Source organism: Colias eurytheme, chromosome 7 (assembly GCF_061535395.1).
Source record: "Colias eurytheme isolate Ceu_HAF_F1 chromosome 7, ilColEury1 Martin Lab GWU primary, whole genome shotgun sequence".
Lineage (NCBI taxonomy): Eukaryota > Metazoa > Arthropoda > Insecta > Lepidoptera > Pieridae > Colias > Colias eurytheme.
In genome coordinates, this window is record NC_142986.1 from 3,862,848 (window position 1) to 3,875,709 (window position 12,862).

Genomic DNA, 12,862 nt, shown 5'->3' on the forward strand with positions numbered 1-12,862 from the left:
CTTTTTTTTTTATGTCAGTGTAACCAAACTTATCTAGGCTTGATTGATATTTATTATCTGTTAGGGGGGTAGTACCTCGCCATGCGGCGGCCGGCGGTGAAGATAAAACTCCGGCTGAGTGACCAGACGGCTGGTGCCTTATCTATTGTTATTTGTTATTCTTTTTGCAGAAATTATACGTCGATAATATTATAATATTACGTTAAAGGATAAGTACCTAAAGGTAGGTATTAGGGCGAAAATATTAAATAAAACAACTATGCAATTTAAATTGTTTATTTTAACAACCTTTGAGTCAAATAAATGTGTTACTGATAAAATAAATAAATAATTCCATTACAGATAATTATAACTATAACATTACGTTTCAATTCAATTTTAAATCTTAATTTAATATGGCATAACATTTAAAAAGATAAAATAGAAGGCACAGAGTTATGAAAATTTCACATAAAATACACCCGTAAAACTGGTATACATTGCTTAATATTATTGATTTTATCAATCATTGTTTAATGTCAACACATTACACAATTAATAATATTATGTATTTATAAATGGGTAACTTGAGCATACAGAAAATATAATCAGAAGCGAACGTATCAGGTTCTTTCTTATGTTTTATTCTTTGGCCTATTAATCAAAATACGTTCTTTGTTGTTAAAATACAATGGAATGTTTTGAAATTATTAAATAGCAAAAATCTCTCTGTTGGAATGCTTCATATCAAATGACTTATACATGTAAAGGTGGTTTTATTGTATTATGCATAATTGTTTACCTAAATTAAATAAATACACTATACAAGTTATATCGATGCTTACTAGGTAATACAGTATTTACAATGATAATTAATTCGTAATCAGCTTGTCGCACGTTATGGACGGAAACATAAAATAATACAGCATTAGCACAGATAATATAAAATACGTAGGTAATAAAAACTATCAAAATGTCTTTTGGTATAAATTATCTTTGGTACGTCAAAATATCGAACGACAAGCTATTACGAAATCGATTGGTGGATTTCGAATCTTGATATTTTCGAATTGGGTCCATAATTGACCCCGTAGGTCAGTTCAGTTTTGGCGCCAATGCTGTGACAGCTGCCGCCAAGTGAGCCAGACGGTCTAGGGTTTATCTGCCGTGTATGGAACTGCCCCGAGGGTCCGCTCTCGACTCGCCTAGTGAAACTTGGCTGAGCACCGTTCGTGTGTTGCTGAAGCTGTATCCGTGACGCTCGTTCCATTTCTCTAAAAATAATGAGATACTAGTTATTAGCGTTAACACACACTTAGATCTAAATTCTATCGTGCGTGAAATGAACTGTCTTATGTATCTTTTGATCTGGATAGACTTTTTGCATAATGCATTATGATTTAATTATTCAAACAATATGAAGTCAAGCATTTCAAGACAAAGATGAATCAAGATTCAACGGAAAGATGGATTGATAGACACATCACAATATGAAAAAAGTCGAAAAATAATGTTATGAAATGAATATAAACGTGCAAAGCCCATAAGTGCCAAATGAGACCGATGATACCTTCAAGAGCGTACATAAGAAGCGAGCGCGGAGGTTCGCTCAGTTTTCCTGACTTGGTGGCATGCGGGCGAGGAGGGATACGCACCGCTGGTGAGCCCGGAGAGCCGCGCGAGGGGGCAGCAGAGAGCCGCGGCGTACGCGGCGCGGTACTGCGCGTTCATAATGACGTAGATGATCGGGTTCACGCACGCGCTTGCGTATAGCAGGAGGTAGCCCGCGATGTGGAATACTGTGGATTTATTGTTGGTCATTATTTTGTTTTAGTATTTTATGGTATAGTTAAGGAATACTAAAACAATATATTCTCTAGTAGGTTATTTTTTGTAAGAAATAATTATTACTAGGTTTTCACAATTTATTTACACACTAAGAAAGACTATGTCAAGTTAATAATTTTGCACAATTGACCTAACAATTTTATCATGTTGCATCAGAATAATAAACATTAAACATTACCTATATTCCATCTGATTTTTATTCGAGTATAAAATGGAACATCATAAAATTCTTACCTGGATAATGAACATGACTATCTGCCACTTTCGCAATTGTGATTGGCAAATAACAGACTAGAAATGACAAGAATATAGCGAGGACCATCTTCGTTATCCTCCATTCGTTTCGTCGAGCCTTTGTTTCTCTTGTATCCTTGATTGTAGAGCGTTTGTCACTGCCATTGTTGAGTGTGCCTTGGCTGGCAGTTTGAGATCTATGATGTTCGCGCATACGTTGTTCTGAGCTGGAAAATCATTTAAAAATATATTTACTAAAGATATTACGTAGGTCTATGTATAATTTATGATGAATCTAAGCTTTATATTTTGGTTGTTTCAATTTTAATATGAAGAGGATTAATATCACGTGGTCGTAGTGTACCTACTTTGTACAACTTACATGAATCATGAACATTCATTTACGTGACAAAAGCGTCTCACATGATAGCTATAAATAAAATAGGTAAACGAATTTACGACGCCGTAAAATGTAATAAAGCATGAAAACCTCAACGGCTATTTATTTTCGTCCCATAAAGATAAGGTACAAGGGGACGAGGGACGTCTGGAATCCATAAAAAGTATTCGTCTTCCTTAATTCCATGGTAGGTATTAATTGAAATAGGAGGACCCAATAAAAACAAAATAAAAAGAAATCAGAGCTATAAAGATTAATGAAAACAAGAGAGCGAATTACTCTGGGAAAAAAAATTATAATCAATGGGAAAAAAAATTGGTTGAATATAGTCTGTGACTCAGATTGGGCGGGAAAATCAAATTTGCAAAAAATGAAATACCTAGGTACTCGAAATTACATTTAATAAAATATTATTTACCTGTGCACCACCCAAAATATTCTCGCGTAACAAATAAAAATAAGCAAGGCGGGAACAATAAATGCTATAACAAAGAGAGCTGTTTTCGCCGAGCGGCCATGCTCGTCTGGGACGATTGAACACGTTCCCAATTCTTGATCGTAGTCAAATTTACCTGAAATAACAGAGAACAAAGGTTAGTTTTTTCATGTAATAATAACATCGTTAACATTTGACTAGGTACTAAAATATCTAGAGTCAATCTACGGTGTAAATATTAAAGTAAAAATTATTGTTCAATTTTGTGTTATTTCTATAAAAACTACATATCTAGATATGTTTATTTTAAACGTTTTGTAGATATTCCCATTGTACAAATCACATTAAAAACGTAGCATTGTTTCGATATTTGCATAGTATCAGACTAAGAGAATGGAATGTACCTATTGTAAAACGTTAAAATGTAAATGTATCCAGAGACCTTTATTGTGTTCGGCTAAGATGTAATTTGTAAGCTAGGCTTCATAGGTTGTTTCTATTTAATAGCCTCTACTACGCTATCTGTCTGCAAAGTTTCTTCGGGTATTTCCATATAAGGTACCAGAGGAATTAAATGCTAACGCTAAATCCTAAATACATCTCTTGGGGACGTTACAGTGTAATTGTACTTGTAAATATTTGTAGTATTTTGGATTAAGTATTTAAAGATGTGAGAATGACTATTAAAACTTGAATGGAATTAAGGGATATTGCTTTTAAAGTGTAATAACACAGATTACTCTATAGTTATACGTGGTAATACTACAAAATTATGTAAATTGGGGATTTCAGAACATATGAAATGGCTTGGAAACTTTCCCATATATTTCCTTTTAACCGGTAAATTCACTAGATATAGGTACACGTAATAATGTAAATAGGTTTGAATACTCAAATAAGGAAATATTATGTCTTATATTAATACTGTAAAACTGTTACAAATCATTAATGAAATAATGGTTAAATCTCAGTTCGAATGAAAAGATGTTAAAAAAAAACGTACCCCAAACTCCAACAAGAGTAGGTATTTGCATTCCATATGAAAACATCCAGGAAAAGACGATCATAAGCGCTATGTTGTGTTTCCTATACACTCGAGAGTACCAGCTGTGGTGAGCTATCATTATATACCTGAAAAAATAGATCAATTTCAATATCAATAAAACGTTGAACTTTGGTTAGCTTTTTCTATTTATAATAATTTCATAAACTTAATAGGGGTGCCGTGGATTCACCGTCGATTTGAAATTTGAGGATAAATAGGATCGAATATTTTTATATCAAACAATTTGATGTAAATAAACCATGCTTTAATTAATTTTGCTTTAATTTTGGTACATGATTATTAAGTACTCTCAACTCATTTAAGGGAGAAAATTTCATTTCCACTGACCAAAGTGTTGTATCTATGAAATTTCAACGGAATTATTTATGCAACGCCACGCTGTCTGTCTGTGTAGATTTTATACGAAAACTTTGTGTATATTAACGAATGCCACCTGAACCTAATTTGTCTAACGAAGTTACTAGTTGGACATTTTAAACCGTTAGTTTATTTATTTGTTTAGTTTAAATACTTTAGCTGCAGTCGTAAAATATATTAAATTTCATAAGCGTAGTATGAAAGCCTTAAGAGTTAGCTAGGTATAGAAAACTAAGCCATTAAAATAATTCAGAACCAAAAGGTGTCATTTTTAAGGCGTACAGGCTAGATAATAAAAAGTTGACATCTTTAATTTAAATTCATAACTTACACATTTGTGCAATCTATCTAAGTCTAGTCTACAGAATTCTAGACTTACAAAAAAGTTTCAATCATATAAAACATCATTTCTCAGCGCCAATATCGGAGTAAAATAATTGAATTTGAAATAAGCTTTACAATGACAACGAGAAATTCAGATCTCAAGTAGAGCAGGTGTGAAAAACATATTTTCGTACGGTACGTACGGTACGGCGACACCTAATATTCGTCAGGTGTTCCCGACGTTAAATCGGTTTGAGGTTATCCCTCGCATATATTTACACGTGCAATTCAATCACTGATACGAATTCAATAATCCATCAGATATATTAAGTTTGGGACTGATTAGATTTAAAAGATTTGACTGATATAACTTTTTACGGCTTTGTGGTGTGTTTCTGATGAATAAATATATATGTAATAGGGATATCAAATATAAAACAATAATAATGTCTTTTACATATTTAAACAACTAGCGGTCCGCCCCGGCTTCGCCCGTGGTACATATTTACGTTTTCTCTACATAAGAACCATCCTCGTACCTACTTCAAGGAATATAATAAAAAAAGAATTATCGAAATCGGTTCAGCCGTTCTCGAGTTATGCGCTTACCAACACATTTTGCGATTCATTTTTATATATAAGAAGATGGAACTTATAGGTTTTAACATTTATGGAATAATATTGTGTTCTTGCAGATAAGGTATTTCCTTTTTCCACAATGTTCATTTCTAAGAAAAGTTTTGGAATTTCTTTATAAACAATGACAGTAATCGCATCTATAGAGATTGACCTATTAACGTTCTTGACCTACAAGTACAATCAACATTTTTTACCTTGTCGTAGCCCTTATATGGAAGGTCGCAGGCATGCTTCGCATTTTTATTGTTACAATATCCTCATGATACCGACATCTTTGTTATTTTACGCAATTGGAATGACGATGTGAATCACAAGGATTAAAATGCTCTTCGATATTATTTATTACGTGTATAATATGGTCAAGCAATTAATTACGTAATACTGAAATATCATTTTCCTGTAATACTATTTATAGGAAATACCTACGTGTTACTAAATGCGTCACTAGAATATCACTGCATCTTAATTCAATAATACCAGACTAATTTTATTTAGAACAATATTTGAGACTTATTTCACCTTTTCAGAGCTTAAATTAAAACCTTACGATACAGGCCTTCCATCAATAATAACAACGTTTATTCTGCTCAAGCGATATTGACACTTTTTTACCGAAAACCCCAAAAGTTTTGGTAAGTCTAAGTTCAATCTTAATATATATAAATCTCGTGTCACAATGTTTGTCCTCAATGGACTCCTAAACCACTTAACCGATTATAATATAATTCGCACACCATGTGCAGTTCGGTCCAACTTGAGAGATAGGATAGTTTAAACATGTAGGTACCATGGGCGAAGCCGGGGCGGACCGCTAGTTTATTATATATTCATAAGTTTTATTCATCTCTCATTCAATAATTGAATAAACCATACCTGTTCAAAGTAATGAGTGCTATACTCAGTAGAGAGACGCCAACATTGCCATACCGCAGAAACGGCACGAGCTTACACAGAGCACCTCCGTGCGACCACGTGCGTGTCCAGAAACCAGATATCGCGAAGGGAAGGACCATCGCACAGAATAGAAAATCCGCTATGCAGAGACTGAAAGCAAAGAAAAACAATTAATTAAGTTCGTATTGAGTTTGTGACTCCACTCTTTTAATAAATTATAATATTTGTGAATTTTATAATAGTTGTGAATGCTAAAATTAATGTTATCATTATACAGAAGTAAAATACATATATCACTACGATATTATCCAAATCCTAGAATAGGATATAGATCGGATTTAATTCAATACACAAAGGCGAAAATAGTGCTTTAGAACCTCCTTCAAAAGCTTCGATACCACAGACAAAAGTGTGCTAAATAACTAAATAGTAAAGGTAGAAATCCTAATAGGGCAAAGGTGCAACTTTTTCTCTGGATGCTAATGCATCCGCACCATTCTTTGCTTTTGAGATATACATATGTATGTACTTTGTTTATACATATACCAGGACTGTAAGAGTAAGTATTAAGTTCATAATGAACTAATATATCTAATAAGTGTGTTAAAATATATTGATCGAATGAAATACATAAGGGTGTGTAACGAACTAAACTTTACAATCAAATAAAATATAAATAAATAAATAAATAAATAAATCATTTATTGCATGAAAACATGGTACATACAAAGATATTAAGAACAAAATTAAGGAACATTCATGTTTTTACTATAGTTACATAGCATACAATAATTATTATTAATTCACAAAATGAATGAGAATGATTACCTAGTTACAATAATAATACGAGTCAGGAGTATTGTCACTTAAAATTAGTTTTATACATAAGTCACTATAGTCATACAGTCAATCAAGTATCAAAATCATTATTTTATATTATTTATACATTTTTCATATTATACAGAAATTCATTTAAGTTGTAAAAACAATTCTCTAACAAGTATTTAGTTAATTTATTTTTAAAGCCTGGAAGAGGAACCCCTTGCAAGTCTTTTGGAATTTTATTATATATCTGAATACCTATGTAAGGAACATTTTTTTTGTACAAAGTTAATTTAGGCCTCGGTAAAAACAATTTGTTTGGATATCTTGTTAGTTTTCCAACTTCTTTATTAAGTTTAAAATATTGAGGATTTTTTTTTATGAAAATACAAATTTCTTTGATATATATACATGCAAGAGGCAGGATTCTCAAGTTTTTAAAAAGTTCCCTACAACTCACAGTAGGCCCAACATTACAAATAGCTCTTATGCACTTTTTTTGTAATTTAAATGCTCTGTCAAACTCAACCGAATTGCCCCAAATTATAATACCATATGACAAAACTGATGATACATAGCCGTAGTAAGCCGTTATCGCTGCTTCCCTTGATATCGTCTGTCTTAACCGCCTTATTACATAAACAAATCTATCAAGCTTCGTGCAGACCATATCAATATGCGACTTCCAGTTACAGTGTTTATCATAAATTACCCCAAGAAATTTAGCTGTTTCGACTTCTTGTATTATATGTTCTTTGTATTTTACTGTTAGGTTATGAGTTATTCCATTATACGGGCAGAACTGAATAAAATTTGTTTTTTGTAAATTTACTTGAAGATTATTGGATTGTAACCAATGTATTGTTTTTTGAAGTATATTGTTTATTTCTGTTTCGTATGTATTAACATTCGTACACTGCACAAAAATAGTCGTATCGTCCGCATACAAAACACATGGACAGTCGAGATACATTGGCAGGTCATTGATATACGTCAAAAATAAAAATGGACCTATTATACTGCCTTGAGGCACACCTCGTTCAATGTTTCTGTACTTAGAGCAGTAAGTGCGTTTCAAATTTCCATCTATTTTCGTAATTTCAGTGCATTGTTGTCTATCACTCAGGTACGAATCCATTAAGTCATATGCTTTTCCTCTTATACCATAATTATAAAGTTTATAGAGTAACTTGCTATGATTTACGTTGTCAAATGCCTTCGACATATCAAGCAATAGGGCATTAATGGGTATTTTGTCATTAAGACTGTCCATTATAAGTTTCGTCATATTAAAGCAAGCTAATGTCGTGGAACTACCGTTTCGAAATCCAAATTGCATATTTGATAGAATTTTGTTTTTTTCAAAAAAGCTGTTTAATCTTTTAATTATAGCCTTTTCAAATATTTTAGCTATGATTGGTATCAGTGTTATGGGTCTATAGTTATTTAAATCTCGGGGACTATCTTTTTTAAACATTGGTTTTACTACCGAGTATTTCAACATAGTAGGATAAATACCTGTTTCAAATGAAAGATTTATTAAGAATGAGATTGGATGGCTTATTATTTCAGCACATTTCTTTAAAATACCGGTTCTTAACCCATCATATCCCATCACATCCCATCATATCACGATGCTTTGTGTCAATAAACCATTAAACCTGTTACTTAATACAAATGTCACTAGGTTAACTCGTTTATAAATAAAATTTTAACGACACATTGTCACTTTTACGGTACTCCGTGTGAGTGTACAATAAACAGCCTACACACCCCGCTAAAATGTTTAATTACAGCTCGTCATGTTTGACCCATTTCTCAAGAATGATGTGAAGCCTTCATAAAGTACGTCGTCATCCACCTTGTTATGGCATTTACACCATTTGAAGAGGATTGTGTACGAGACCCGAATTATAATAGCCAAGGAATTGGCTTAATGATTATCAGAAAATTCTTAGAAGTAAATAGATATGCTTTTGATGAGACACAATTTATGGATAACTTCTGGGAAAACGGAAAAAAGTTTCAGCTCTAAATTAATTTTGTGGATACGAGGCATAATTAATTCACATTGAGGCTTAATTAACAAGTCGTTTATCATTTTTAATATATTTTTTCGTTTATAGTAGATAATAATGGAAAACTCAACACATTCTTAAATCCAATTGCCATAACAACGCTACAGCTTAAGCTTTTGTAACTTTTTCCACAGTTCTTCATTTAGTTCCAAAGGTTAAGACCATCTACTTGTAGGTTTTGATACGAGTCTTTTTCATTTCACAGGCTAAGCTTCGTTCGGAGTCGTTGTTATAGATGAAGTTGTTATTTCAAAACATTTTCAATTAAAATTTCCTTGAAGAGATTTTGACTGATGTTCAGAAAAGTATAATGATATCAATTTAAGTTTATTAAACGCTCCATTTATACATCTCTTTTTGAAGATAATATATTGACCACACTTTAGATATGGTAAAAAATGTTTCATACTAAGAAAACTGCAAGCGTGTTTAAACTGTATAAAACGAATGGATAATCATGAATAGATGATATGATTGAATGCTATTGTGAGATGAATGGGCTAAAGCCTAAAACCTATTTACATGTCAGTTGCACACGCATGATGTGCATGCAAACTGGGCATAAAACATTTATTCGGGATATACTTTACTCTTGATGAAATTATGAGCTTATAACCACTTTATGTTTAAGAACATTCTACGTATTTTCATAAGAGGAAATATTATAGAGTCACAACTAACATTTTTATTCACATCTTTCATTGACCGTATAAAATATGATGTATGCCAATGATCAATTTAATTCTAAACATAATTTTTTAAGGATTCTAAATTTATTAAAAGTTGAAACCATTTAATAATTGCGTTAAAACATATTTTGCAGATTGTAAAGATTACAGTTTAACTCACCTAATGATAAACGCAGCTGCAACATTTCTGACTTTCGGACATTTAAGGAGTGCGACTACAGTCAGTAAGTTGCCAAACAAGCCTATGAGCATAATAAAGCCGGTCACCACAGCTGCAAATGTGAGCAGGGCCGGTGAAAACCTGGAACAAAAATACATTTCAAGCGCTTACAAAGCTATATTGAATACGCTAAAGTAGGATATCCTTTCACGAAACAAAACTTTAAAACCTCAAAGCGAAGTATGAAATAATAGGATATTCATTATGTACTTTAAATGAAGCAGAGTTTTAAAAGGAATAAAAGCAGTCGTCAATGGTAGGTTGAAAGACAAAATGCTTAAAACATACCTACTCTTTGATATGTGAAACCTGTATTTTAAATAGGTTAAAGGATTTTGATTTGGAATAACGAATTTCTGAATATTTGGAATGGTTGAAGGAAACGTAGTTGAAGGAAACGTTTTTGTTTATTTTAGAATTTTGAATAATTTGTATGGCACAAATGAAAACAAAGTTCTATAATTCAAAAGCAGGTGAATACTGGAAAACTTGGTGCGATAGCTTTAGAATTGTTCTTGAATTTATTCGAAGATGTTCAATAATATTTCATTGGGCTTGGGCTTGGGATTAGTTTGTGGGAGTAATGACCAAGAGCAGATTTATTGTGCAAAACTTTTCAACAATGGTTGTTTCGTGAATTAAATACTTGACCTATTAAAACAAATTCATAATAAATCATTTAGTTGAATACTCTGGAACTTAATAATTACTTGCGTCAGAATTGGGATAAGGTTAATAGTTTGAGATGGCTTATTTTAATAGATACTTTATATTGCCTATTTATAATTATGTAATATAATAATGTATAATAGGGAATTAAGAATTACATAATGTCTATTAATGAACGTTGACAATTTTTTATGAATAATAAATACCAAAGCGTGAATATTAAAAATAACTGCAAGTTGTTTAAACTGATTTGCCTCACAGAAAAAATTGTCCACTCATGTAGGTTCAATTAAAATAGTTTTGCCCTTTTCATAGATGACAGAAGCGTGTTTTCCGATCTATTTACATAAAGAGAATAGAAATGCAGCACAATGTTTTGTTAGCAAATAGAAAGTAAGTAAACAGAGTTATATCTATTTGAATTGATAGGAAGATTAAAATAAAATGTTATTTTAATTTATTTGACGATATATCGAAACAATAAATATTTTATGACGTATTGTATTGCCTTTTAAGTCTGGAAGAGCTTTTAGAATGACGAAAATAGACATTGAAAGAAATCGTTAAAATATTAGGTAGGTTTTTTCTATATTAAATATACAAAAAACTTAATTTATAGATTCATCAACGCCATTTGCGTGACTTCTAGTTGTATTGGGAATAAACACAAACGTTTTAATTAATTTTAACACCTAGACCAAACCTACAAATAAAATATGTCTATAGGGAATCAAATTAAATATAAAGCTGTTTAGTGGCTTTTTATTTAAATATTTAGTATCGAATATAACAGTCTTCTCAAAGATCGAACAAATTACAGAGGTGGCAAATTTTTTGCGATATCAAAAATTTTCTTAACCTTATCACTTGTATTAAATTTCTATAAACAAACAAAAATAAACTGCATTAATTTCTAAAATAAATATTACATAAATATATGATTAGATACAACTCACTTGGATAGTTCGCTCGGTCTCACATTGGCTGTAATATTCTCAGTGACATTCCACGCATCAGCGTCCGCCATTGTTACCACTCTGGAAAATAAATTTCGTTATATAAACTCGAGGAGTAATATCATACAAGTAGATTTAGACTTGAGCTCTGGTATAATATTATGTGATTTAATGAAAAATATATCAAATTAAATTTTCTTTCAAAATATTATCTATGAAGATATGTTCGAATAGAATTCGTCAATGTAATTATTGCTAGGCATAGGTACTTAATAGTTTGAGAAAAAAAGCATGTAGTCTGAAAGGAATAAATCTTAATTTAAAACTATAATATTTCAATTATCATGGTAATTAAAAAGCATTCACGTTCAAATAACAAACAAAAGAAAAAGATGTCCGTTGCAAAACGTAAGTATACAATTTCATAACTGCCGTTTAAAATTTGGAATACAAGCAATAACCGTCGGTGCCAGAACAATAATTGTCTTTAACCTTCATTATAAAGAGGTCGAAACACTATAATCTTAATGGTTTAAGACGATTGTCAATTCTCTTCAAATCAGTTAATTGAATATTAATATAAAGATAATACGTTCATTATCCTTATAAAACCCTACATAAACATAATATAGCAATATATCAGTGTTTAAGTTAAAAGGAAATCCTACCATTCAATTGTAACCTAACTGTTTGTTTCCGTTATTTTATGAGATACGGTCAAATTTTAGATTACTGATGCACTGAATATAAATATACATTTGGTTGTGAATCACAAAGCAGGATGTTCTTAAAAGGATGTCGTATTTTCTAGTTCAAGCCAAATATATCACACTAATCGGTACGAGTGTGATATATTTTCATCTTGGCCGCGTATAGCAATGGTTAACACGTTGGAATTTATTGCTTATTACATTTTGCTTTCTTTTAGTGTTATGCAAAACATGTGGGTATGATAGGAATTTTTATTTCGGCGTTCTATTGAATGATCAACAAAAGAGCATACCTAGTTGAAGTCTAGTTGACTAAATAGGTCAATCTTTCAGTTTATAGAGCGACTTATTTGTTAGATACAATGACTTAAATATCCTATACTAATCAATGTGATTTTAAATATAATAGACTACAAGCCCGCATAGGACAAAAATATGGGTCAAATGAACCACCAGGGGACATATCTAGAACGATAGCAGAGCAAAAAATAATAAGATTCATCACTATGCCGTCACTTGTAAGCTGTCCAACTGAGTGCAG

At 31.7% G+C, this 12,862-nt stretch overlaps 1 protein-coding gene across 2 annotated transcripts; it reads right to left on the reverse strand.

The window, feature by feature from the left end:
• Positions 1–268: 268 nt before the first annotated feature.
• Positions 269–11,692, reverse strand: moody (G-protein coupled receptor moody). Of its 2 annotated transcripts, none has more exons than XM_090104022.1 (8): positions 11,612–11,692; positions 9,927–10,067; positions 6,157–6,327; positions 3,901–4,028; positions 2,880–3,033; positions 2,062–2,288; positions 1,635–1,778; positions 269–1,253 (listed from the first exon to the last, which is right to left on the reverse strand). In XM_090104022.1, the coding sequence occupies exons 1-8, from the start codon at positions 11,680–11,682 to the stop codon at positions 1,138–1,140; spliced, it is 1,152 nt and encodes a 383-aa protein (XP_089960148.1). In that variant the 5' UTR covers positions 11,683–11,692; the 3' UTR covers positions 269–1,137. The 2 variants fall into 2 exon arrangements, with proteins under 2 accessions (XP_089960148.1, XP_089960149.1); XM_090104023.1 differs by having other exon boundaries at positions 1,120–1,253; positions 1,550–1,778.
• Positions 11,693–12,862: the final 1,170 nt, after the last annotated feature.

What these genes read in the sequence shown, in the direction of transcription:
- moody (XM_090104022.1), bottom strand. Translation starts at nt 11,682, where the DNA reads ATGGCGGACGCTGATGCGTGGAATGTCACTGAGAATATTACAGCCAAT. An exon ending in AGACCGAGCGAACTATCCAA is followed by an intron (nt 10,068 to 11,611) that starts GTGAGTTGTATC and finishes TTTTTGTTCCAG; the next exon opens with GTTTTCACCGGCCCTGCTCA. An exon ending in GCAGCTGCGTTTATCATTAG is followed by an intron (nt 6,328 to 9,926) that starts GTGAGTTAAACT and finishes CTTTGCTTTCAG; the next exon opens with TCTCTGCATAGCGGATTTTC.